The sequence below is a fragment of the Carcharodon carcharias genome, chromosome 6 (assembly GCF_017639515.1).
Source record: "Carcharodon carcharias isolate sCarCar2 chromosome 6, sCarCar2.pri, whole genome shotgun sequence".
In the NCBI taxonomy this organism is placed as follows: Eukaryota; Metazoa; Chordata; class Chondrichthyes; order Lamniformes; family Lamnidae; genus Carcharodon; species Carcharodon carcharias.
The window spans coordinates 17,955,715-17,982,452 of record NC_054472.1 but is presented as its reverse complement, the minus strand read 5'-3'; the positions used below and the strand labels follow the sequence as shown (position 1 = coordinate 17,982,452).

Sequence of the window (26,738 nt, the reverse complement as noted above, 5' to 3'; positions counted from 1 at the left end):
TAAATTAGCAGTCTGTGAAGATTGTAACATTTAAAGTACAGGATGTTCCAAAGCTTGTTACATTGGTTCCTGCCTAGTAACAAGGATGAGACCCTCTTGGGGTGCTTTGATTGCTCACTAAGCCTTGAACTGATCTGGTGACCTGAGCTGGTGGGTTAGAGTTAGTTTCTAGTCAGCCAGAAAAATGCCCCAGTGGTATGGGTCAAGAGACAGGGGAAAGGACCAGGTCCCAGTTGAGTTAAGGAAAGGAGAAACAGTCTCCGATTAAAGAGAGAGCTTTAGGGAGCAGACTGCAAGTAAAGAGGGCTCGAGAGAAACCTGAAAGATCCACAAAGGTGGTTGAAGGTTGATGACTCCATGCTGTGGGCCATTGGGACAGAAGTACCCCTTTGGAGCTGTGGTGTTTTGCTGGCACAGCCAAAGATCTGAAATCGTGCTTGGAAGGTGAAGCTTCAGTGTACTCAAAGATCCAGGGAAAAGGAATCTCGGGAGATGAGATTGAAAACCCTGCAAGGTGGGCCATTGTTGGAAGCTATCCAAGCGGGAGCGATTTTTTGGAGAGAATTCCAAGGCAAGTTCTTCAAAGGTGGATATTGGAAACCCTCGTGAGAAAGACAACGTTTCAGTGAGGTTGGTTGGCTTACAATGTGACAAATGTCTGGGTGGGTTGTTCAGAAATCCATGGAATCTGTTTTGGTCGCATCTGTCATCTATTGTATAGTGTGACGTGTCTGACCACAGTTCATTTCTTAATTCACATGTACCTCATAATTATCCTGATTGTTAGAGCATAAGATAGATATTGTAAATTGTTTTATCTTTCTGAACTTGGAAAGTAAAGTTTATTTTCGTTTATTCCAAACCCATGGAATTTTGTAGCTTTATTCGCTTGGTAAGTATCTTGAATCTCAAACTTGATCTACTTTAAACAAAACGTTATTGGCCCCTAACTGGATGATTCTCCATGATGTGGGTCTGGCCAAGGATCATAACAGGAATAAAGTTAAGTGTGTACTGAGCATGATTTTACAGGTCGCCCCATTCCACTAGGTTTGTGACCTCAGTCGTGCTGCTACGTATATTTGCCGAGTGGAAGAGATAGAGGATGTGGTAAACGAAATGGAGGGATTCTTAATGCTATAACCCAGCATTTCCTACTAACAGTGGCAGAGGCCTGGAAAGAGGTCATCACCAGTTCTCTCAATTGGTACATGATCCAGGGAAACGAAAGGGGTTTTGGAACACCTTTGAGGAATTTCATGTTGTCAGGTATGCCTTAGATATTTTCTTGGGTACAGGAGTACTTGTTGCCTCCATAAAAATTCTGACTGTGCTATATTCACAAGTGTGTCTATACCATTCATTATCTAATTATACAATAAAGTAATCTAGGGGTCTAACGATAGGGTCCCTTTGTGATCTGAACTTGATTCACTCTCTTTCAAACGTACCCTCAATTTCACTTCTCCAATCTTTTTGGATACAGACCAAAACAATTTAGTCAGATGGTGCCAGATAGTAACTACTAAACTGCTTTAACAGAATAACAGACATCACCTTCCAGAAGGAAATAAAATTGAAACATTGAAAGATAAAATTTCAAATCCCAGTAAAAATCAGTGATACTGGCATCACTAATACCGGAGTTCCATTTCAAGGTGTACAAGAACAGTTCGGAAAAGTTTTATTGGTACCCTTCATTATCAAGTTCTACTGCTTTTTCCTTAATTCCGCTAACTACAGAATGCTCCTGCCCAACGGGAGAGCAGTCCCTCTTACTTCTTCCTGGTTCGGTGATTCACCACTAGGCTGGTCAATAAAACTGTCCAGCAGCCCTTGGGCTGTGGAGTTAGGGAAAAAATATCTCCCACTATTCTCAAACGAAAAGGAGTCATTGTGGCTTGAAGGTCTGAGACGAGACAACAGATTCTCACTACTTCAATTTGAAATAAGACTTTAATCCATGACATTCCACAAACTGACTCATGCGGTTTTAATACAGGGCTTTTGAGTCTGACTCATTGATAAATAAAGTCTTCATGCAAGCGGCTTCATCTGGGAATTTTTTTTTAAGAGAACGGGTGCAAAATAATTGTTTTAAAGTACAATTTAACTTTACTGTTTTCAATCTCTGTGTTAAGACAAAATGAAAATCGACAAACCCTAAAGTGTGACAATGACACTATTACAGACATTTTAATGGAAAAACATAGCAAAAGCTTCTCTTCCTGCTCTTCTATGACTATAGTGAAACCATCAAGGTGGGGCTGCATTTTAAGACCCCTCACTAAATTTCCATTTCAACTTGAACATTTTATTTTGTTCAGAGCTCTGACTCATCTCACCTCTTCCAAAGCCTGGATTAACTGCACGGTCTTCCTCCCAGCTGCCGTGGAATCTTCGTAATTCAAGGAGGAAATCTGCTTCGAGATCTCCCGAAACCAGGCTTGCAGGTTTTCTGACAACAAAGAAAAAGGATTTTACCCATAAAACACAAACATATATCATGCATCACAACAATTTTACATTTTTCTCCCTCTCTGATCCACATGCATCACAGACCTCCAGAGGGTTTTTCTTAATATTAATTTACAGAATGTGGGCTTCGCTGGCTAGGCCAGCATTTATTGCCCATCCCTAATTGCCCCCCGAGAAGGTGGTGGTGAGCTGCCTTCTTGAACCGCTGAAGTCCATGTGCTGTCGGTACACTCACCGTGCTGTTAGGGAGGGAGTTCCAGAATTTTGACCCAACGACAGTGAAGGAACGGCAATATATTTCCAAGTCAGTATGGTGAGTGGCTTGGAGGGGAGCTTCCAGGAGTGTTCCCATGTATCTGCTACCCTTGTCCTTCTAGATGGTAGCGGTTGAGAGTTTGGAAGGTGCTGCCTAAAGGAGGCTTGGTGAGTTTCTGCAGTGCACCTTGTAGATGGTACACACTGCTGCTACTGTGTGATAGGTGAGTGTGAATGTTTGTGGAAGGGGTGCCAATCAAGCTGGCTCCTTTGTCCTGGATGGTGTCAGGCTTCTTGGCTTTGTTTCAGGCAGTGCAAGAGGGAAGAGATCAACTCCCAGGCCAGAGCCACACTAAACCAGCCACTGTCATATGCGGGCAAAACTGACCAGCTGGTAATTTCCTTTCCCTTTTGAGAACGCAAAGAGAAATACACAACCCCAGGTTGGACCAATACCCTTGGAATTTAGAAGAATGAGAGGTGATCTTATTGAAACCTATAAGATCATGAAGGGACTTGGCAGGGTGGATGCTGAGAGGATTTTTCCCTTTGTAGGGGAGTTTAAAACTAGGGGACACTGTTTAAAAATTAGGGATCTCCCATTTAAGAACGAAATAAGGAGAATTTTTTTCTCTCAGAGGGTTGTTAGTCTGTGGAATTCTCTTTCACAGAGAGCAGTGGAGGCTGAGCCATTGAACATATTCAAGGCTGTTGGATGGATTTTTAAATAACAAGGGAGTTGAGTTTTTTTTTATTCATTCATGGCATGTGGGTGTCGCTGGCTTGGCCAGTATTTATTGCCCATCCCAAATTGCCCTTGTTCAGTGGGCATTTAAGAGTCAACTACATTGCTGTGGGTCTGGAGTCACAAGTAGGCCAGACAAGGTAAGGACGATATCCTTCCCTAAAGGACATTAGTGAACAAGATGGGTTTTTACAACAATCGGCAATGGTTTCACGGTGATCACTAGAAAATTCCAGATTTTTATTGAATTCAACTTTCACCATCTGCCATGGTGGGATTCGAACCTGGGTCACCAGAGCATTACACTGGGTCCCTGGAATACTAGCCTAGTGACAATACCAATACACCACCGCCTCCCCCATTATAGGGGATTCGGGTGGATGACAGGAAAGAAGAGTTGAGATCACAATCAGATCAACCATAATCTTATTGAATGGCGGAGCAGGCTCAAGGGGCTGAATGGCCAACTCCTCCTCCTAATTCTTGTGTCCCCAGTACCACCACATAGCAACATGTCAAGATTGGCAATTCTATAAGGCAAATGAGCATCCTGCTACTGAGTAGCTCCGCTAATTGAATGTACTTTTAGCTAAAATACCTCTTGGTAACAATATCAGGAGACTAATTTTTTTTAAAAACTTTTATAATATTCCAGTTATAATGCATGCCCTCAACCACATTCAGTAAAGATATTAGTAAAATTATCAACGCGAGTGGTGGGGAGAGCAGTGGAGGAAGGGGGAGGAAAGCTGGAAAGTGCATAGGCAACTTGTGAGTTTCTTCTGCAATTCCCCACTAGCAGAGCGCCCAATTTTAGTGGCATTATTGAGGCAAATCACACTAAGGAGAGGAGGAAAACCAAAACACAAGTGAAACTGTTTGGGTCTTTCATGTCAGCTATTGCTTGGTTAACTCATAAGGTGTCTTCAGGTATGCCCATACACCCACCTTCCTGGCTGACGTATGCCATGTGGCGTAGGGACAATCCAAGATGAATAAATGCACAAAAGGGTATATTGTAGATTGTACAGTCATCACTAATATACAATTTAAAAACTCAATGAAACAGATATGAGAGGGTGAGACAAGACATTCATTGCTGTCATGGAATAAGGAATTACTGAACCTGCAACTACACTGCATATGCTTTATCATAATGTACGACTTTCAGTACATAAAGACAATGCACTGTCAGCGGCAAATTATATGCACATTTGTTTCATAAAGAGTGGCAGACCAGATTCAGGATGGAAAAAGCCCCAGAATTCAGAACACTTTAGGTTTGAGCATATTTAGACATTAAAAAAAAAGATGGTGGTTGGGAATATAACCCGCATGTATTTTGTCTCTCCAGCTCCCAACATTCTTCACTGTTGATAGATCTGTCAGGAAAATAATAACTTTCATAATGTTATTGGAATTTATTGTAAAGTACAGTAATAGTGGGTCTGTGTCTATGGATCTATGTCTTGTGTGTGTGTGTGTGTGTGTGTGTGTGTGTGTGTGTGTGTGTGTGTGTGTGTGTGTGCGCGCGCGCGCAGCTTAATTGAATTAAAGGCCTGGCAAGCTTTAATGTATCAGAAGACATGTTAAGTAGGTAAACATAGGTGCAAATTACTATTGTAGGCGCAAAAGGAACATTTGCTTTTTTTAAATAAACCAGACTAGCTTGAATTCAAAGGAGAGGTGAAATGTTTCACCTAGCCAGGAGAAATTGAGAAACAGTGTGTTTATTTTTCCCCAAAGATTACTGGTAAAGTTGGTATTATGAGAGGTTTTTATTATTAGAGAAGCAAAGTTCAAAGACATAGTGAAATAATGGGAATTTGCATTCAAACAGGTTAATATGTATAAAGGAGAAAAGGTTGTATGTATTTAAGGGAAGACATTCTAAGATCTAAAAATGTTTGAAACCCTTCAGCATCTAAGCCTCAAGTTGCTGTCTACGAAGAACTAAAGTTAAGAAAACTCACTGAATTGGATTGTTCAGGGTATCATGTTTCTTTGCCTAGGTCTTTTAAAATCTGTATGTTTTACTGTTGTCTTAACAAAAGTTGAACTGGGAGTTAGATGAATTAGGGGATTTAAAAGCGATCATAGTAGCAATTTGTAGATTTATGTATGTGCTTAAAATCATTTCTTCTATTAATAAATGTTTAGTTTAGTTTAGTAAGAAACCTATAAGACTCAGTGGTCTTATTACTACTGAATTCAAGGCACACATCTCAAAATTAATACAAATTGTAAAAGACCTGTGACAGTTGTTTCGAGTTTCTCTTTGGGATTTGAGCAGCTCAGTATTTACCATCGGCTGTGCCACAACAGATCCATCCTTAAATCTTCATCGATTAGCATTCTTGGTTTAAAGTTGCCATCAATTTCCCCTTATGCGCCAAACGTTTAACTTCCCTCTAACTCCTATGCCCCTATAAAGCTCAGTTCCATCTGATACCTGAATTAAGCTCTAACAACCACAGAGAATCTTCTAACCCTTCTAGGTGGGAATACAAGAAAGATGCTGTAGTCTGACACATGTTCCTGCATCACAGCCTCTCTCGTCTCTATTTGATCCTCTGAAATTTCATTTTCTTCGCCCCAATTTACAAATTTGCCATTCTGTAGTGCTCCTTAGCCCCCTCAGCCTTCTTTTCTCTCGCTCTTTGACCTAGAGTCTTTTAGGCCCCTGTTTTACATCGACTAATCACTAGTTCTTGACTTCCCTTATCATTGTTCCTTTTTATTCAATGTTAACACCCTTCACCGGGGGAGAGACCGGGCGAGCGGGGGAGAGACCACAAAAGAGAAAGAAAGTGGGAGAAAGAGAATGAATGACAGGGGAAGAGAACAAGCAGAAGGCAGAATGAGAGAAATCCACACCTTAGTTCAGTGACACACTACAATTGAGTACCAGTCTCTGCTTAACCAAGATCTGAATTTACTTGATTAAATAAACAGATAACAACACTTAGCACCAGAGGGAGGAACGCCATTATTTTCTACATATTGGCAAAGAGGTTGAATATTTCAACTGAACCTCAACTGAAGTCAATTGCAAAACCTGACACTATCAGAATGTGGCTGGATATTTCATAAATGCACGGAACAATCCGAGTGCAAATCACATACCATTTTTTTCCACTCTGGTTAGAGGCTTTACTCCAGAGAATACCTCAGCCAGCTCAGTCATTCGTTCAGAGCCCTCTTTCTGATAGCTTTCCCATTTGGCTTGTTTCTCTGACAGCATTTGCTTAAACATCTAAAACGATAAATGAAACACACGTCACTCAAAGATTTAGTACCACAAAATAAAAAAGAAACTGGCGTGACTATTAAGAAATACATCCCACTTGACTGGAAGGTAGCCGTATTGTAAATTGGAGAAACAATATGCAGGTCCAATTTTGCTGATCCCTGCCCTACAGTACTGACAGACATTCTCCCTGCTTGGGAAATGGGTAGAAAGAAAAAGGGAACAAGAAGGTGCAGTGCTGCAAAGCTGCTGTCCAGCCAAGGAAACCACCCAGTCTGTTAACCAACATTAATGTGTACGCTGTACTCCATTGTTTTCAGAGGAGGAAGAGAGAGAAGCAGCAAACACACAGACATGCCAGTTTAACATTAATTGCGGGGAACTCACTGGACTGAGTATTTGGACAAGTATAAACCAATCAAAGAGAATCGGTGTGGATTTACGACTGGTAGATCACACCTGACTAGTTATGTGTTTTCAAGAAGGTCACCGGTATGGCGGATAAAAGGATGTCTATAGATGTTGTCCAAATGGACTTCCAGAAGGAGCAGAGTTGATAAAGTTTTGCGCCAGAGAAAAGCGCAAATAATTTAAGATAGTCTCGTAATATGAGTTGGTAACTGATTAGGAGGTCGGAGACAGAGGGTAGGAATCCGAACTAAGGCCTCAGCTTCTCACTATATTTATATACACACATACACAGACACTGTGTGTGTTATATATTAATGGTTTTTCAAGATGGAGAAGGTTTGTTAGGGAAGGTTACCAAAGGATATGGAGAAACGTGCATAAATGGTGTTGAGGTACAAATCAGCCATGATCTAACCGAATGGGGAGCATGCTCAAATGACCTACTCCTGTTTCTATGTAAAGCTATAAGGAGCCAATGAAATCAGAGGCAAAGTGCAAAATAGAAGGTATGTTTTTTTACTTTAGTTTACATTCCAAAGCAAAATTTCTAGGCTGGATAATAGCAATGAATCTTTAAGAACTTATTCCAAACTATACAGCATAATTGTGAGAAGGCAGAGAGGATTGCAGGAAGTGATAGAGGGATCTGTATCAGATGAAAGAAAATAAATTTACAAATAGAGCACTTCATCTCATCTCTCAGGAACATTTCAAAGTGTTTACATACGGAGCAACTTTTACTGACATGCAATGACTATTGCTTTGTTAGCAAATGTGTCAGCCAGTGTCTCAGACAATCCCATTAACAGCTAGGAGATGAATGGCTATGTTACCTATTTGGGAGACCCAGACCAAGAGGACACCTTGCTTTTCCTCAAATTGTGCCATTAGCTATTTAGTATCCATCTGAACCATGACAACAAACAGATAGGGCATCAGTTTGATGTCTCAGCGACAGAACGGCACCTCCAACAATGCAGCACTCCCACTGAGTTGCACTGGAATGTTAGCTTAGATTGTGTGCTTGAGCCCTGAAATGGGACTTGCACAATCTTCCAACTCAGGTAGGATTCCTATCAATTGATCCAAAAGTGTACAAGATGCCTTATATTTAAAAACAATTGTGTTTGTTATCATTTGTGGATCTTATCCTATACAGCACCCCCTTTTTCAGTTTTCTGGAGGATCCCAACTAGTCTTAAAAAGGAAAAAATATAATTTCAAGACGGTAAGAAACTGAATCACACTATGTCTAATGTTGCCAATTATAGAGCATGGAAAACACCAATGAACCTTAGTAACGGTAAAAGTATTGATCACATGGCAACAAAACGAACGGCAAAATAGAAATTAAATGGTGTGTAGGTTGAAGTATTAAATATTTCCCCCAAGGGCACACAATGAATACTATAATTTAATTGTGTGTTGACAGAATAGATTTTTTGGATATATGAAGAGCAACAAGAGAAATACTTTATAAAAAAGTTTAGTTAAAATGGATTTCAGCAAAGAATTTCCTGGACCTCACCATTAACTTCACCAGAAGTAATGGCAGAAATGGGGTTTATACTCAATTTCCGCATGGCCTCAGTTTCCTGTCAAACTTTGTGTTAACGTTTGCAGCCCAGCACCTTCCGTGGCTCACTCAACCGCTCAGCATTTTTCAGATGGCCCATGCTAGTAGGGTCATAAGATCAGGAGGAGGCCACTCAGGCCCACGAGCCTATCCCATCATTCTATTCTGATCTATACTTCAACTCCAATTATCTGAACTGGTTCCATTGCCATTAATACCCCTGCCTAACAAAAATCTAGCAATCATTGACCTAATGCCAACAGCTTTTGGGGGAAAGAGAGTTTCAGATTTCCACTATCCTTTATGTGAATAAGTGCTCTGGACATCACCCACGAAGGACCTAGTTCTGATATTAAGGTTAATCTTGTCAATTGTATAAGTTAAGGTTAAGTGTATATTATGGTGGAGTGAGGGGGGATGGGTTCACTCATTAGAAAATTACTTGTGCACGTAAAGGGACACTTTGTTCCTTTAAGGGGTTATTGTGTTTTACTGGTATATTCAAAAGAATATAAAGAGACACTTTGCAGGGGCTGGAATGCATTATCAGCCCAGGGAGTGTTATTTTGATTTGATACGTTTCCTTTGTAATTTTTGTTTTAGTTGCAGTAGCCCCTTTAAAAGGGGTTGTTAATCTCTTCATTTGATTGTACTCAAGAGAGTATAAAGAGACACTGAACTGTTAATCCAGGCACCTGGACGAATGCTCCTGAGGCAAGAGTTCAAATCCCACCACAGAAGATGGGGGAAATGAAATCCAATTAATATATAGAGGCGCTTATTGACACTGTCGTGGGTTGTTGTAAAGTTAGGAGCTACGCGCTTGTAATGTTTCACTCTCTGAATAAATCTAAAACCAAGTAAAGATTGACTTCTCTTCTCCTCCTTCACTACTGGCTGTCAGGAGTTTCATAATTCTCCCTCGTTCTGTAATCTCCCACAAGAGAAAACTGCTACTCTCTATTTATCCACTCCAATTGTTTAATTTACTCCTTGCATGTCCTAGAAGGTTATTATTTATGAAAATGAAAGCTAGGAAGTACAAAAACAGCATACCTCCTTTAAAACAAACTCAAACTGAGCACTGTCCAGCAAAAGCTGGAAAAGGGTTTTTGGGTTGTACTTTGAGTCGATGAAAACCTGATCCTTAATCTGACGCAAACGCTTGTTGTTTGGATCATACACTGCAAGAAAAGAAAGGAAAACAAAAATGTATTCAAGCCAGAAAGTCTCACCACCCACCTTTTACATTCAATGGCATTATCAATGTCAAATCTCCACCATCAACAACCTGGGGATAACCACTGACTAGAAACTTAACTAATCCAGCCATATAAACATTATGGTTACGAGAACAGGTCAGAGGTTGGGAATTATGCAGAGGGTAACTCATTTCTGGACTCCCCCAAAGCCTGTCCACCATCTACAAAGCACAAGTCAGGAATCTGACAGAATGCTTCCCACTTGCCTGGATGAGTGAAGCTCCAACAATAATATTCAAAACGCTCAAGATCATCTAGGACAAAACAGCTCACTTGATTGAACCCACACCCACCACTACCGACGTACAGTGACAGAAGTGTGTGCTATCTACAAGATGCATTGCAGCAGCTCACCAAGGGTCCCTCAACAGCATCTCCCAAACCCTCTACCACCTAGGGCAGCCAGCTTATGGGAACACCACCACCTGAAAGTTCTCCTCCAAGTCAACCTGTTCCTTCATTGTCACTGGGTCAAAATCCTGGAACTGCCTACCACACAGAGCTGTGGAAGTACCTTTGTCACATGCACTGCAGTAGTTCAAGGATGCAGTTCATCGCCACCTTTTCAAGAGCAATTAGGGATGAGCAATAAATGCTGTCCTAGCCAGAGATGCCAACATCCCATCAATGAATAAGAAAACATTCATTGAAAACAATGGCTGAGCGAAATGCATAGAGAAGCAAAGTGGGACTGTGTTGCATTATTTCAGATCTGAAGTCATCGAGGTGAACTGATTAGCATTGTAGGTTACAAAAATGTTTTTTCACCAGTGGGGTTTCAAAAGCTATGTGCAAATCCAGCCTAGATCGAGGGGATAAAGTATTTTCTCTATTGGCTGCAATGTCCCTTATGAAACAGTTTTCATCAGCCTTTACCAAAACTTCTTCTATGTTGATCTTCTACCTTCATGTAGGGAGGTCCCACACACCCGCACAAGGACACATTAAATATGCATCTGCCAGATTTCTTGAACTGGTAGCCAGGGGGACCAATGTTTTTTTAAACTGGGGTTTCCCGATTACCCCCAGTCAAGACTGAGCCAACACACATGCTGCTGCTCGAGCAATGACTGCAACACACATTAGCAATGGCATTATGATATCCAAAGGCCAAGTCTGCACCTGGGCAGAATGGCAGGCTTACACAGCAGGTCAGGCGACACATTAGAAACAGTAAATGTGGGAATCGTAGCATTGTTAAGCTCTTTCTCTCAACACCCAGACGGCAATGCAAAAGTGGTTCAAGTTCCAAGCAACTGCTAGGACCTCAAAGACTTGGAGAAACTGCAATGGAGAACCAATGTGAAATCACAGATTCTCTGTACCTGAGAAAAAATTTACAAAGCTACAGGGAAAAAAGGCAGAGGGTGGGATTAACTGTGTTGCTATTACAGACAGCTGGCACATATATAGCAGTGTGAGTGGCCTCCTTCTGTGCAGCAACCATTCTATGCTATACACAAGCACTTGTTAATTTGACAGTTTTGAGGCATGGCAGCTATAGCATTAAATGAATGATTTCCTCTTCTTGGGAGAGAGAAGATAAAATAATGATAAATGCTGAGACCCATAATTTATCAGATGATGTTTATCTCATTTATAAATTTCTCTAAAGGCCCTTTTTATCCTATGACGTTCCTTCAATGCAATTTTTCTCTTCCTAGCATTTTTCTGAGACAATTTTACACTTAGCAATTAGAAGTAAATCAGGGAAGTGTTGGCCTCTATAAATAATGCACTTCTCACAATGGTCCCAAAACAGTCTCAACTGCCCTCGGCTTTGAACACGTTCTCTCACATTTACCCGATTCTGCAGTGTGAAGCATCAACCAGCGAATTGTCACATTACAATCTCGCAGGCAGTTTAATAGTTTAGGGATGTGATCCAGCACATACTCTTCCCTCAAGAAGCCTTCCTTCAGAAACTGCTGCACCTGCCGACGCAGCCGCTCAACACTCGTACCGTATCGACTTGCCTGTGAAAGAAAAACCCTCTTCAATGTGGGCATCACACACTGGTTCAATGCATATTTTTAAACTGACAGTGGGGGCAAAATGAGTCTTTGGCAACGAGGCATAATGGTGACCGTCAATTTCCACTCCATCTGATGTTCTTTTCCAATGTGGGCAAAGATTATAAAACTTGATGTTAATTCGTGACCATCATATATTGACCACCAAGGTCAATTAAAATCCCCAGTGCACTTTATACATGGTAAGAAAAAAAATTCAAAATATCCTTGCATAAATTACAACTAAGGGAAGGACACACCCTCCAGGAGAACGTACCTGCTCCCTGATGTTCGGCTGCTCCAATGTATAATTCAGGGCCGTCTTTGCAGCTTTGTACGGTTCCCAGGCCTCAATCAGGTTGACTGTGATCCCCATGTAAATGCTGATCACCTGATAGGAAGAAAGAAATTCAAAATGCTCAATTCTTGTTCAAATATCTTGCATTTGCACATCCATCACATTGCCAACAGTGACTGCTGCTTAAACGTACTTTACTGGCTGTAAGACATCCTGAAGTTCTGAAAGGCACAATACAAATGTAAGTCTTTTTTTCTTGAAACAAACTACACCCATTACAGTGATGTCCAATGTTTCAGAAGAGCTTGCAATGGAAGGCTCAAGGAGATCCTCTTAAAAACTCATTGAACCCCACGAACCCAAACCTGACCATTAAAGAAAGCCTTTGAAACAGGCATGATAATTTTAATATTTCAATCAATTATTCCATTAGAACACTTTAGTGTTTTTTTTCATTGAATAAAATGACTATCTGCATGATGCAAATAAGCAGTTAATAAATAAGCTTTTGTGCATTGCTTCTTTTGAAAAATCTAATAACATGAATCTAATCTGTAGGTAGAGTTTTGGGATTCGTTTCATGTTCACTTACCCAGTTGTCTGGAAAGTATTTATCCACTATCTCCCTCATCTTGGCTTGCTGGGTGTGAAGAATGGATGGTTCAAAGTAGAGGATGACATAAAGCATGGCAGCCTGAGTAGCTAGAGCTGTGCTACGGTGTTCTGGCAATGGGTAGGCTGACACCTAATAAAAATAAAGTCATAAAATTAAACGGAAAACGGAAAGTTAAAGATTTACCTTCACATCATCCAACGATTCAGTTTACCAGTTGTTACAAACGTTGGGCTTTATAAGACGGTTATGTTTTAAAATGTCTCCTTTAACTCAAGGTGAAACAGAATGTTCGGTTAGGAGGATGGTGAGGTCATACTAAATCCTCCACCTGGAGACAGGCCAATGTGATTTGGCTACCATGGGGAAGAAACTCAAACAGAAACCTATTGAATTATCAATTGGCAGTTTCCACACCTTTCCACAATAACTCACAGCAAAGGGACAGCTGCTTTGTGAGACACGAGAAGGGAGACACAGGAATTACTGTTGTGTGGAGAGACAATGCAGCTACTGCTGTGAAGAGTAGAGTTTTGCGTTAACAACCAAGCAGGATGCTTGTGAGAATTGGTTTTCTATTCGAAAAGTAGTAGACAGAACAGACGAGGCTTTTGGAGATTTAAGGAGCAAGGGGTTGTCGAGATGGGCCTTGCTAGTGGAAGTCAGATCTGGAAGACTCAAGCTGAGTGAAATAATTTTCAAAGGGCGCTGGAAGTTTCGGCCAAGCACAGCAGGCAGAATTGAATCCGTTGGAAAGCCGCAAGTAACTTGGTACTTGTTCTTGGAATGCTACACATCTACCAGAAGTACAGGACACAGCGAAAGGTTGCAAGAAGCATTTCAACAGCGTGAATTAGTTAATGCGAAAGGGCTTGACAGGGTAGATGTTGAAAAGATGTTTCCACTAGTGGGGGAACCTTGGACTAAGGAGCATAGCTACAGAATAAGGGGACACTCATTTAAACTGAGATGCGAAGGAATTTCTTCTCCCAAGAGTGTAGTGAATGTCTAGAATTCTCTACCCCAGAAAGTTGTGGAAGATAGATCACAGAAAGTATTTAAAGAGGAAGTAGATGGATTTTTAAAATATCGGGGAGTTGAGGGCTGTGAGGAGCTGGCACGAAAGAGGAGTTGAGGCCTGGGGCAGATCAGCCATGATCTTATTGAATGGCAGGGCAGGCTTGAGGGGCCGAATGGCCTACTCCTGCCCCTATTTCTTATGTTCATATATGCCTTTTCTTTAATTTGGCCTATTAGTTGCCTGTAAGGTTTGATATACATGATTTTAGTTTGTAACAGTAAAAGACTTAAAACATGAAATCTTGTCTTTCTGTAATTTCTGTTGGTTGCTGTGAAATTCATCTCAACTTAAAAGTTATTGGTCTCCAAGGGGATCGTGACACCATCAAAATTTTTCTAGTTTTCAAACTCTTGTTTTGCAGCTGCTAGACTTCTCTTTGTATTTCTTCCTGATGCAAATAAAGCTCTGCCATATATTATCTGGAGAACAGGAAGTATGAACTCACCCAGTGTTTACTAAGCAATAGTTTTAAGGGGCCAGATGTAGATTTAAGCAGACACATATTAGCAGAAAGGTTTTTAGTTGGGCATAAAACTCCTATCAAGCCATTGCAGAACACCTACAGACCTCTGGATTGTGTGCAAGATAATGAGATGGAAGCTGGCTCCATCAGAATTCAACCCAGTATTTTCCATGTTGCCATTTGCCAGCGCCAAAGAAGTGATTGGTCAGATCCCCCGCCCACTCCACCTACATCAAGGGATTCTGTCTGGCAGAGTTCCCAGATGACCCTTGGAACTCCACTCCTCCAAGCTCTCAGTAGAACCAATCAAGAGCTGACACAAGTCTTCCCGTAAAACGTTCCAAACCTTAACCAGGGAAAGGTAAGTCAAAGAAGCCCATATTGTCAATTAGAAGAACAGAAAAGAAAATATTTCTTCCGGGCCTTGAATCCCCAACAATGCAAAAGGCCCTATCAATGTGAATTGGAATAATGTCTTCAGCCTGGGATCAGGGCAGAGTTACAGCCCCAATATGTTTTGCATGACATAAAGACAAGATCTTGTCTTAAAATACTGCACCCTTCAACCTATTTGATCTACTAGAATGATTAAAATGGTATGTCTAGAATTCACAGACATCATACTCTAGTTGACACTTTGCAACAATCTTAAAATGCCGTGGTCCTGAGCTGCAGCTTGAAAGATTCCAAACTACTTGCTCCTGGAGAAAGAATTAACTCTGATCAACCTGAGCCTTGATTGTAGCAATCACACTTGGAGAAATACTGATTTTTACAAAACACAGAACAATTATACCTTGTTAAAGAGCATACTTTAGGGTAACGGTACATTGTGTGATCCACTGGAAATATATTGGAAATAGTTCATCAGTGTTCAGCGTCTGCATTCCAGATGCTACCCTGGGAGCTTCGGAATTCTGCAAAGTTCAGTGACCAATTAGCCTCACAGGGACCTCAGGTGCCAATCATGATAAGGCAAAAGATGCACGTTTTAAGAAGGAGAAGGAGAATGAACAGTGTAAAACACAGCAAGGCTGATTTTCAATCAACAGCAAATAATTTTTCACCTGTAAATTGGGCGACTGGCAGTTAAGAATAAATTGGGGTGGGCGAGGGGGGCACATTTGCTGCCCCATTGGTAGCCAATGTCCGCAGGATGCGATCTTCATGCGAGGCTGAAAACAGGCCAAGTAGCACATCCCGATCTGTGCAACACAGACTTCAGTGCCCGTTTATACCGGATGCTGAGTAGCCTAACTAACGCTTCTAGAAGGGCCCTCTAGAGTTTGTTCAAGGAAAGATCCCCAACATTTGGGGGGGGATTATTGATCTGGGGCCATGAGTGCTCCTGCTGCTGGCCCATTCATGACCTCTCCAGGATCAGCTCCCCTCCACCATCCCAGCCTGTTCAGCACAGGAGCAGACAGTTTCCTGCCTTCCCAAAATTGACGAAATGAACTGGGATACCCAGCCCATCAGGGTCATTCCAACACAGTCAATCCATCAACTTTATAGCCAGAACTCAACCACCCCAACCCACACCCTCCCAGCCACCCCATGTATTGTTCAACTGTTTAAAAGCATGCAGGTATGTGTCTACTTAAAAAGGTACAAAATCATTTGTCGTTAAGCAAATAAAATATTGCATTAGAAAGAGATCAGTTAAGAGGTCGGAGACATTGTGTAGCTGTTAGAAAATGCCTGCCATTGATTTGTCTTTATATTAATTTATATGAACAGTTTCCAGTTACTTTTCAATTGTAGCTGATCTCACAAGCAATTTAATAATCCCTTTTGATATAAACAGATCCTGTAACAAGGTCTTGAGAATTCAAAGGCATAGGAATGGCTGTGAAGATGACACAGCGCTTTGTAGGCATTTCATCTTTCAACTTCACAGGGACGCAAGAGATGTGTGACATTTTTATGCCATTGGGATGAAATTGGCAGGAAAGTGTTGTATTTATCAGACATAAACAGCTGCATGCTAAGGCAACCTTGGAAGGCTACATCCTTCAAAAGGGGTATAGCCCAGGGTGATGGATAAATAACACTCTCACAGATGCCTAAAAGGCTTTTCATAATTCATGAATTTCCTTAACTGTCTTCAGCCTAAAGATTTGATTAACAGATCAATCAAGGTATATAAAGCTGAAGTTGCTGATAAGGGACACAGAATGAAAATTAGATAATGCTGAAATATAACTGGCTTGATTTTTTAATAAGGTATAAAATTATGGATACCGGGAGAGAACTCTCAGAATTCGATGAGGCCTGACCAACCTTGAAAACTTGAAAGCATTAATGAGTGTGAATTCTCTGGTGAACTTGCAAGGTTTTGCCATAGGTGTTGCTTTGGGTATATTTAATTATTGTCAATAACAGCTACTATATGCTCAATGATTCTGTGAATATTTACCTGTGATGCTGTGAAACCTTTGTGTTGAGAAGCAACTTTGAATTAAGAATACTCAATGGATCCAGTATTGTGCGTTCTTGGAAATCTCATTTTTTTTAAAAACAGTGCGATGCATGAAAAGACAGAGGAAATGCATGCTAGACATCCTGATATATAAATATGCACATACATTCACACAAAGCATTTTCCATTTTATGCTGTTCACAATGAGTTGGAAGAAACACTGCTTCAGAAGGATAAGGAGCGTTTTATCATTTAGCAGACGACGTATTGATCTGCTAAAGCGTTCCTTTAAACCCACAAAGTCCAATTATTGAAAAAATTGTTGTTTAGGTCAAAATTCCACTGTTGTTTGGTCAGAGAGTATTGCACACTGGAACTGTGTATGTCTGTGCATATTTATATATCAGGATGTCTAGCGTGCATTTCCTCTGTCTTTTCAAGCGTTGCACTGTTTTAAAAAAAATGAGATTTCCAAGAACACACAATACTGGATCCATTGAGTATTCTTAATTCAAAGTTGCTTCTCAACACAGAAGTTTCACAGCATTACAGGTAGATATTCACAGCAGATTTCTCAGTCTAAGAACGAAGGTTAGACTGTTTGGGAGCACCCGGTATTTTAAGATTATTTTGCATCTGTAATGAAGTCTGACGTCTGATGATGTACCATTTTTTAAATGAAACCATTTTTTAAATGTAACCATTTAAAAAAAAAACATTTTTTTAATGTATAGATGGACTTATGACAAAGCCATTTGTAATAACAGACTACTTAACGTTGTTAGCATGTATATTTTTGTGTGCATGATATCCCAAAGTAATTTGCTCAGTGAGCAACTAAAAGACTGTTCAGTTTTCCATTTGGTCTGTAAAAGCAATGTGTCCACTTGTGTAATTTTATTAGTAAATATATTCTTCAGATGTTACATTATTTACCTTCACTAAGTGGAATGTACACATTTCTCACCTGATTGTAAATATCATCTGATCGTAGCCGACCAACGATCATTGAGATGAATGTCTTGCTAATTGGCACTCTCTGAAAGTAGCTCTCTGGATAGTTTGGGGGTCTTTTTGCCCCTGCCAGAGTTGAATACCCTGTGCTACGCACCAGCTTGCAAATATCATCCAGATTGGAATCAGAAGAAGAACGAGCAGCACTAAGAAAGACACAAGCATTTTATCCTTTTACAGCGAGGACATAAAATCAAAGACTATTTATAAATGCAAGCATGAGACACAAAATAATTTCAAACGCCTTGAGCTCACCAGTAGGAACATTTTTTTTACAAATGAAACATTGAACTCATGGCCCCTTCCCTCTTTAACAAGATGCATACATCTTTAATTAATTGACGAGTGCTAATAGCATCACGTGGAAATGTTTGAAGAAACTGATTTACACTCCACTGATATAATCCATAGAAAATCTCTTCTCAGCTAGCTCTTCTGATTATAGTGCAATAAATTCTTTAATAGGTTTGGCATGATGATATTTATGGTAATTAATTGAAAAAGTTTAGGATCAGTGTAAAATAGCACTGCATCAGTAGCAAGGAATGTAACAATATCCAAACCAAGAATTGTCACTTGCACATACAAAGAACACAGCTGACGTAGGCCTACTTAAGATCTGCAATTTCCAGCTCCGGAGGAGGAGTGGCTGGAAAACAGTACACCCAAGCATCCTACTGCTTAATATGAATAATAACTTTGCCACTTCTCAGCTTTATACACCAGAAGAAATAATCCGTTTTTGAGAAACTGGCCACGTCAACTGAAAGTTTCCCGCCATCAGCAGAATCACACCAACGGTCAGAACAGGATGTGTAACACTGTATGTGACATGCCGAAATGGGAAAGGAAGGAGTGGTGTGTTTGTCTCTGTGTGCGTGTGTGACTCTTGTGTACTGTTCTAATGAACTGACACACTGGCTGGAAGTCAAGACTAAAATTGGGGTCGTCCAGAAGTATATCCCATTCACAACTATACAAAAACATTTACAGCCTTGTCAATCATTAAAGAAACCTGGATATAAGTCAGCAGAATTTTCTCTCATTTCAAGTGCTCAGCAATAAAAGTGGAGATTCACAATAGAGTTCTCTGACTGGTCAGATGTGACCAGTCGTTTCCCCAGGAGTCTGTCGTGGAGCCTCAAGCTTTTCAGCCAGAAGTCACGAATATCCAAGTTTGTAGATGGCACTGATTTAGGAGGCATACCAAACTGTGCAGATAGGGGCAGGAAGTTACAAAGGGACAGACAGGGAAAACTATGGCAGATGAAGTTTAATATGGGGAAGTGTGAGGTCATCCACAAATCAGAACTATTTTCTTAAATGAGACCAGGAGCTATTGGGGCCAAAGGCACTTAGGTGTCTAGGGACAGGGAAACACTAAAAGCTAGAGCATGGGTACAAAAAGTAATCAAAATGGAATGTTGGTCTTCATCTCAAGGAGATTGGAATTTAAAAGTGAAGCTTCCCCATCTGCAGCACTCAGTTTAATTTAAGGCTCTGAATCTCAGGAAGGCTATTTCTCCCCTTGGAAGGGGTATGGCACAGATTCACCAGGATGATACCATGGCTTAAACGGTTAAGTTTTGAGGGCAGGTTTCATAAACTTGGCTTATATTCCATCGAGTTTAGATGGTTGAGAGGTGATCTGATCAACTTGTTTAAACTGATACAGGGATTTGTTAGGATAGGTACAATGAAATCACTTCCTCTGTTGGGAGAATCCAGAATAAGAGGACATAATTATATGTTCTTCTGGCAGCAGAAGAACTAGCGAAGTGAAGAGTGATTATTCTCAGGGATGTAATTGGGGATCAGATGGTTAAAATCTGATCAATACTAACCACCTTATTGCTTGAATAAAGGAGATTAAACTACACAATTGCACTGACTGGCTGACCAGAAATGCAAGTCACTTTGTAGCTCTCGCAAACCTAATCGCAAGTGTTGTAGCCACAATATCAACAATCGGAAGCAGATCAGCCACCCATTAAATTAGGAAAGTAGAAGGCGAGATCAAGGGCACTTTTCTTTTTTAGAAAACACATTAAGAAAAAACAAAAACAACATCAAAAAAGCATTTGGAAAAGTGCTTCAAGACAGTACTACATAAGAATTCAGATGATTGTCAAGCTCTCCAGCTTCTGTTTGCAATGTCATTTGGACTCAAGCCTGATGCCTCCGTGGATCACGTACTGGATCAATGAGTTACCTCATGTGCAATCAAAAGCTTGGAATGACAGGAACATTTTTTTTTTATACGGCCTTCATACAGCGTATGGTACCTGTATCTGTAGTAGGAAACCAGCATCCTTTCTCTAACCTCGCCTTCAATCTTGTGGTCAATAACCAGCAGCATGACTCCATACAAATATAAGGCTTCACACTAAACAGTGACAACAGGAGACAAGAGAAAAAAAATCAAACAGAAGTACACGATCATTGTACCAAATTTATTAAGACCATAAGAGCACAACAAATGACGCTTTTCCAAGCTTTTGGTCAAGAACTTCAGAGCTACTGCTTGGGAATAATGTCAAATAAATTAGGAGATAAGGCTACTCACTGACCGAGAAGTAGAAAGTAGTTTCACATTTGAAACTGCCCAACATTTTTCCCACTTCTGGGAAGAATGATAAGGAAAGTGGAAAAGAAATAAAACGCAAGAAAGTAATTTACATATCCTGGCATCTAAGAAATGACACAGGATTCTTATTAAAAAGGAGAGGTGATGCACTTCACTATCTTGATTATACATAAAATTATTTGGTTATTTTCCTAGGAGAAAATGTACAGGATGGTCACTTGCAAATACAATACAGGAAAAGGAGAGACAAGTAAATTACTTCAAATCCTAGGCTGAAGACCGGATGAAGAGAAAGAATAAATATTGATGCCAGGAGAAGCCTCGATTACATCTCTTAAGCCTCATTACTTTGTGCTTTCTTTTCCTGTTAAAGATATACCCATTTACCAAGATAAGGAACATGCTGGAGAATTTTGAGTTAAAACAAATTGCAATCAATCTTCCTGCTTTTCATTTTGTATAAGTGTAGATTTTGGTGATTGGTACTGTCATCAATATGAATGATGCCAGCCTTGTGGAATGGGATATTTCCCTACTTTGTGACATTAAGCATCAAACTTTCCCTGGTTAACTACAGAATACGCTGCATGTTAAGTAAAGTTCTGTCTTAACAACTAACCCCAATTCCTCAACTTTAGATCAAATGAGACAATTTTAGCTCACATACTAACCAGCCTGTGGCCTCATCTGCCATTAGCCACCAAGCCTGCTCATACACTTTTCAATTATGCTCTCACTTCCTTTTTTGAATGGCTCGAATAGGTCATTTCAAAGTTGGTAAGATTACAATCCATTAAAGAGATAACCTGAAGCCTAGGCCAGTCATAGAAAGGTGTAGACCTCTTAATTTCTCTTGACTTTACTCTGACTTCAAATTTGCTGTGCTTGTGGAGAAATGGCTCAGAAAACAGAAGCCAGCAACGAAACGGTGATTGGGAGCAAGTGGTCATTTTTACTCCACCTCTTGTATCAGAGGTGTATACCATATGAAAAGAAGCTGCTTCACAATCAGGTGGCCACAAATGTAAATAATGATCCCTGAGTATGGCCCTAGGTCAGAATATAAATCAGGTATTAAATTATGGGTAGTTCCACAACGACAGTCCATGTTCTGCACTGAGACTACTAGAAAATTTTCTGCAATATTGATAAAATGGATTTGTAGTCAAGAAAAGGACAGTGTACTTTTTGCATTTATATAGCACCTTTAAGACACTGGTGTCTCACCCAGCTTGGCTCTCTTTCTCCCGGTATAAATTTCAAATAAAATACTTGTGTCTTTGCGATGTTATACTAACTTACAAGTAGTTGCTTTCCATCTTCATTTAGGAGCACTGTTTCAAGGGTCTGCTGAATGTATACACCTTCACTGAGATCGTCAAGGAATCTGAAGCAATCCATCAGGAAAGTAGAATTCAACGTTAGTTACAAATTTAACTCAAGAACTAAAGCCGAGGCAGCCAGTGCGTGGACTTCATTCTTCATAATGCATTCACAGCTGCATCAGTTTGGTCAACATGCCGCATGAAAACTTTTAGCAAATGTATACTTGTGCAGCATCATACATATAGATCACACAAAATTAGAATTTGAAGAAAAGGGAAACTTGTCATGCACATGACAGGATTTTAATGCTGCTCTTTTAATGCAATTGATTTCTTTGCAGTTAGTTTTCAAACAGGAAAACAAAATTCCTTTCACCTCCCAACGTTTCGAATTAATCGGGGTATCCAAAGATTACCCACCAATTAAGAGGCTGAAATTCAACTCTGTAAATGCAGGTATTAATAATGCAGACATGTACATTTTCTTTTACCTGTTCAGATCAAATATGTATTTGTGAACACTTTCAAAGGCAAGGTAGAATCTTGTCAATATTTCAATGTGATTTTCACGAAATTCTTCATCTAGATCCTGAAGCTCTGGTTTAGAATCCAACTTGCTTTCATAGTATTCCGGACCCTAAAATGAGATCCATTTCATTAAGATAGCAGAGTCTTTCCTTAAAAAGATTTTTCTTATGCTCATCAAGAGGAAACTAATTGTGATTCAATAATTCAGTCAATCAGTTATCAGAATATAACAGCAACCCACGATGGCTTTCCCCTCATTTTTCCTTCATTCCAATGTTGCTAGCCTTTCCCCAAAGCTACTTCCAAGGTGGGAGATAGGCATCCCATTAGGCAAAATAAGTTTGAGCACCAGTTCATACATAGTCCCGGATTTTGTGGTGATAAGGACAGCACTAGCCATCATTACTCCAGCAAAAATAACAGCAACTTTGGGAGTCTGCACGTACTGGAGAGCCAGGGATTAATCAAGAACAGTCAGCATGGTTTTGTTAAGGGGAGGTCATGTCTGACCAATTTGATTGAATTTTTCGAAGAAGTGACCAGGTGTGTAGATGAGGGCAATGCATTTGACGTAGTCTACTTGGACTTCAGCAAGGCTTTTGATAAGGTCCTATATGGGAGACTGATAACGAAGTTAAGAGCCCATAGGATCCAGGGCAATTTGGCAAATTGGATCCAGAATTGGGTGAGTGACAGGAAGCAGAGGGTGATGGTCGAGGGGTGTTTTTGTGATTGGATGCCTGTGTCCAGTGGGGTTCCACAGGGATCGGCGTTGGGTCCCTTTGCTGTTTGCGGTATATATAAATGACTTAGACTTGAATGTAGGAGGGTTGATCAGTAAGTTCGCGGATGACACGAAAATTGGTGGGGTGGTAAATAGTGAGGAGGATAGCCTTAGATTACAGGAGGATATAGACGGACTGGTCAGATGGGCTGATCAATGGCAAATGGAATTTAATTTGGATAAGTGTGAGGTGATGCACTTGGGCAGGACAAACAAGGCACGGGAATTCACGACGAACGGTAGGACCCTGGGAAGTGCCGAGGATCAGAGGGACCTTGGTGTGCATGTCCACCGTCCCTTAATGTAGCGGGACAGGTAGATAAAGTGGTTAAGAAGGCACATGGGATACTTGCCTTTATTAGCCGAGGCATAGAATATAAGAGAAGGAAGGTTATGCTGGAAACGTATAAAACGCTGTTTAAGCCACAGCTAGAGTATTGAGTGCAATTCTGGAATCCGCATTATAGGAAGGATGTGATTGCACTAGAGAGAGTGCAGAGGGGATTTACCAGGATGTTGTCTGGGCTGGGGAGTTATAGTTATGCAAAGGGATTGGATAGACTGGGGTTATTTTCCATACAGCAGAGGAGATTATGGGGGGTCATGATTGAGGCGCATAAAATTATGAGGGGCATAGATAGGATAGACAGGAAGGAACTTTTCCCCTTGGTGGAGGGATCAATAACAAGGGGGCATAGATTTAAGATAAGGGGCAGGAGGCTTAGAGGGGATGTGAGAGAGAATTTCTTCATCCAGAAGGTGGTGGGAATCTGGAACTCACTGCCTGAAAGGGTGGTAGAGGCAGAAACCCTCATAACATTTAAGAAGTATTTGGATGTGCACTTGCAATGCCATGGTGTACAAGGCTATGGGCCTAGTGCTGGAAAATGGGATTAAAATAGTTAGGTACTTGTTTGATTGACAGAGACCTAATGGACCGAAGGGCCTTTTACTGTGCTGTAGACCTCTATGACTATGCTCAGAATAACGTAGAAATCCAAATGTTGCTGTCAATGATTCTGCGCATGCTGTATTGCAACCCCTAAGCAATCAGTGAATTGATAAAAACTTTCATTTTTATACCACTAGTCTCACTGTAATACACTTGAAACTTTTTTTTTTAAACTGCGTACTAACTTCATAATTACTGCTAAATACCCTCACTAGCCCTGGAAAAGAATGTCAAAATTTGATATTATAAAAGTATTCACATAATAATTAGAAAAAGCCTACAATAATTTAGCTTTCTTCCCCATCCAATCAAAATCGTTTATTTAGCCAACGTGAAAACTGCAAAATCCAGACCACTGTTTTACTTGAGATATCTGAAGGTCGTGAAAAGCACCATATAAATGCAAGTCTTTTTTTAAAATTACTAATAACTTGGCTGTGGCATCGCCCACAGATCATTATGGAGCATGGTTGTTTTTAATAAAGAAGGCAGCAACTGAGTGAGGAGACACTAGCAAAGAAAATACTTGCATTTGTATAATGCTTTTCACAACAAAATGCCCCAAACACGCATGTAAAAAATTCCATGGTACTATTTTGAAATGGAGCAGGGGAGTTCTGGACAATATTCATCCCTCAACCAACAAAGCTAAAACAATGACCTGGTCATTGCCTGATTGCTGTTTGTGGGATCTTACTGTGCATAAAACTGTCTGCAATGTTTCCGACATGACAAGAGTGTTGAAACTTCGCAAGCACGTCTTGGCTGTAAAGCACTCTGAGGTGTCGGGAGGGGGGATCGTGAAAGGCGCTATATAAATGCAAGTCATCCGTTCTTTTGAAAAGCTTTACAGCTGAATGGGGAATAGCGGTGCGGTCATGGGAAAAGCACAACCAAAAATGGGTGACAGGAGGAAGTAAAGTTTGTGGGCAGGAAATGCACAAATATATTTTTTTTAATTGAAAAAAAAAACTTGGGTCCTCAAATCCGCTGATAAATAGAAAAACAAATTCAAAAATATTTTTAAATTGGCGACAGCTCAATGCTTCTTCTGCTCTTTGTATTTTTCTTTACATGTTAATGGATCTGTCATTACTGCAACGGGGGGTGGGGGGGGGCTCATGCATGGTGACCCTGGGGGAAGTCCATGAGGGTGTCAATGAGGGTCTAATGAAACTAGAAAGCCTGGTAAAGGAGGCTTAACTGTGCAAAGCGTTAAAATGTGTTGCATTAATACCTGTGGGCGAACATACACAAGGAAGAGAGTGGTCGTGGTACCTTTAATCCGGTTCTACTCCAGCATTTGCCACATGTCCAAGGGGTGCTCAAGAACCACCCCCCCACCCCCCCCACCTCCACCCACCAACCCAACTCAACCCAACCCAACCGTCCTCACCTTGAAGTAGCTGAAGTCACAGATGATGTCTCCATACTTGTGTTGCTCGGCCTTGTCTCGGAGCCGGTAAACGCTGGGGACGAACTCGGACAGTCTCAAAAGTTCTGCAATGATGGCGTTACCGCGGGACACGATCCTGAGGATTGCCTGGCCGCAGAGGTTATTCTCTGCCAGGAAGTCCACCATGGCTGGGGGGGGGGGGGTGGGGGGAGGGAGCGGGGGCACCGACCGCCCGCCCGGCCCCCACTTCGCACCGAAGGCAGAGAGAGCCCGAGACCCGCTGGACCTATCGCGGCGCCGAGCCCGGCTTCATGTTCCAGCAGGGTCCGCCCTTCAAACCTGCAGCTCCGGGAGAGGGAGAGGGGGAGGGAGAGGGGGACAGCCCGGAGCCCGCAGCCCGCAGCCCAGAGCCCGCTCAGTCCTCACCGCTCGCCCCCCGGCATCTTTCACTCAGCTGCAGGGCCAGGCCCAGGCCCAGGGCCAGGGCAGGAAGTCCGCACCGCCAGCACACAGGGAGCTCAGGCCAGCTCTTCCATGTTGATCATATGATTTCCTGCCTGTCAAAACCCAGCCTGTGACCACCAGGCGCCTCTCACTCAGGCTCAGCTAAGCCGCCACGTCCTGCCTCTGGTTTGCCTTTTCGCAATCCCCCCCCCCACGTCATCAACACTAACCCCGCCTCCCCCTCCTCCCCTTCCCCCCTCCCCCTCCCCTTCCTCCTCCCCTTCCCCTCCCCCTCCCCTTCCCCCTCCCCCTTCCCCTCCCCTCCCCCTCCCCTTCCCCCTCCCCCTCCCTCTTCCCCCCCCCTCCCTCTTCCCCCTCCCCCTCCCCTTCCCCCTCCTCCCCCTCCCCCTCCCCTTCCCCCTCCTCCCCCTCCCCCTCCCCCTCCCTCTTCCCCAACTTCCCCCCTCCTTCCCCCCTCCCCCTTCCCCCCCTCCCCCTTCCCCCCTCCCCCTTACCCCCTTCCCCCCTCCCCCTTCCCCCTTCCCCCCTCCCCCTTCCCCTTACCCCCCCTCCCCCACCCCCTTTACCCCCTTCCCCCACCCCCTTTACCCCCTTCCCCTTTCCCCCTCCCCTCGCCCTTCCCCTCCCCCTTGCCCCCTCCCCCTTTTCCCCCTTCTCCCTCCCTTTCCCTTCCCCCCTCCCCCTTACCCCCCACCCCCTCCCCTTCCCCCCTCCCCCTTCCCCTTCCCCCCTCCCCCCTCTCCTCGCCCTTCCCTCCCCCTCCTCCTTCCCCCCTCCTCCTTCCCCCCTCCTCCTTCCCCCTGATCCTTCCCCACTCCCCC

General features: G+C 42.0%; 1 protein-coding gene across 2 annotated transcripts in view; it reads right to left on the bottom strand.

The window, feature by feature from the left end:
* Positions 1-26,091, bottom strand: part of washc5 (WASH complex subunit 5) — a 64,316-nt gene extending 38,225 nt beyond the window's left edge. Inside the window, exons 1-11 of one of the 2 annotated variants that reach the window (XM_041190141.1) lie at positions 25,453-26,091; positions 22,284-22,429; positions 21,770-21,854; positions 20,166-20,266; positions 17,834-18,026; positions 12,880-13,032; positions 12,267-12,380; positions 11,782-11,953; positions 9,772-9,899; positions 6,605-6,734; positions 2,346-2,458 (exon numbers count right to left, since the gene is read on the bottom strand). In XM_041190141.1, coding sequence (XP_041046075.1) covers positions 2,346-2,458; positions 6,605-6,734; positions 9,772-9,899; positions 11,782-11,953; positions 12,267-12,380; positions 12,880-13,032; positions 17,834-18,026; positions 20,166-20,266; positions 21,770-21,854; positions 22,284-22,429; positions 25,453-25,638 — 1,521 coding nt within the window. In that variant the 5' untranslated portion in view covers positions 25,639-26,091. Of the gene's footprint in view, positions 1-2,345; positions 2,459-6,604; positions 6,735-9,771; positions 9,900-11,781; positions 11,954-12,266; positions 12,381-12,879; positions 13,033-17,833; positions 18,027-20,165; positions 20,267-21,769; positions 21,855-22,283; positions 22,430-25,452 lie in introns of those variants that run through there. The other variant, XM_041190142.1, reaches the window with a different exon arrangement.
* Positions 26,092-26,738: the final 647 nt, after the last annotated feature.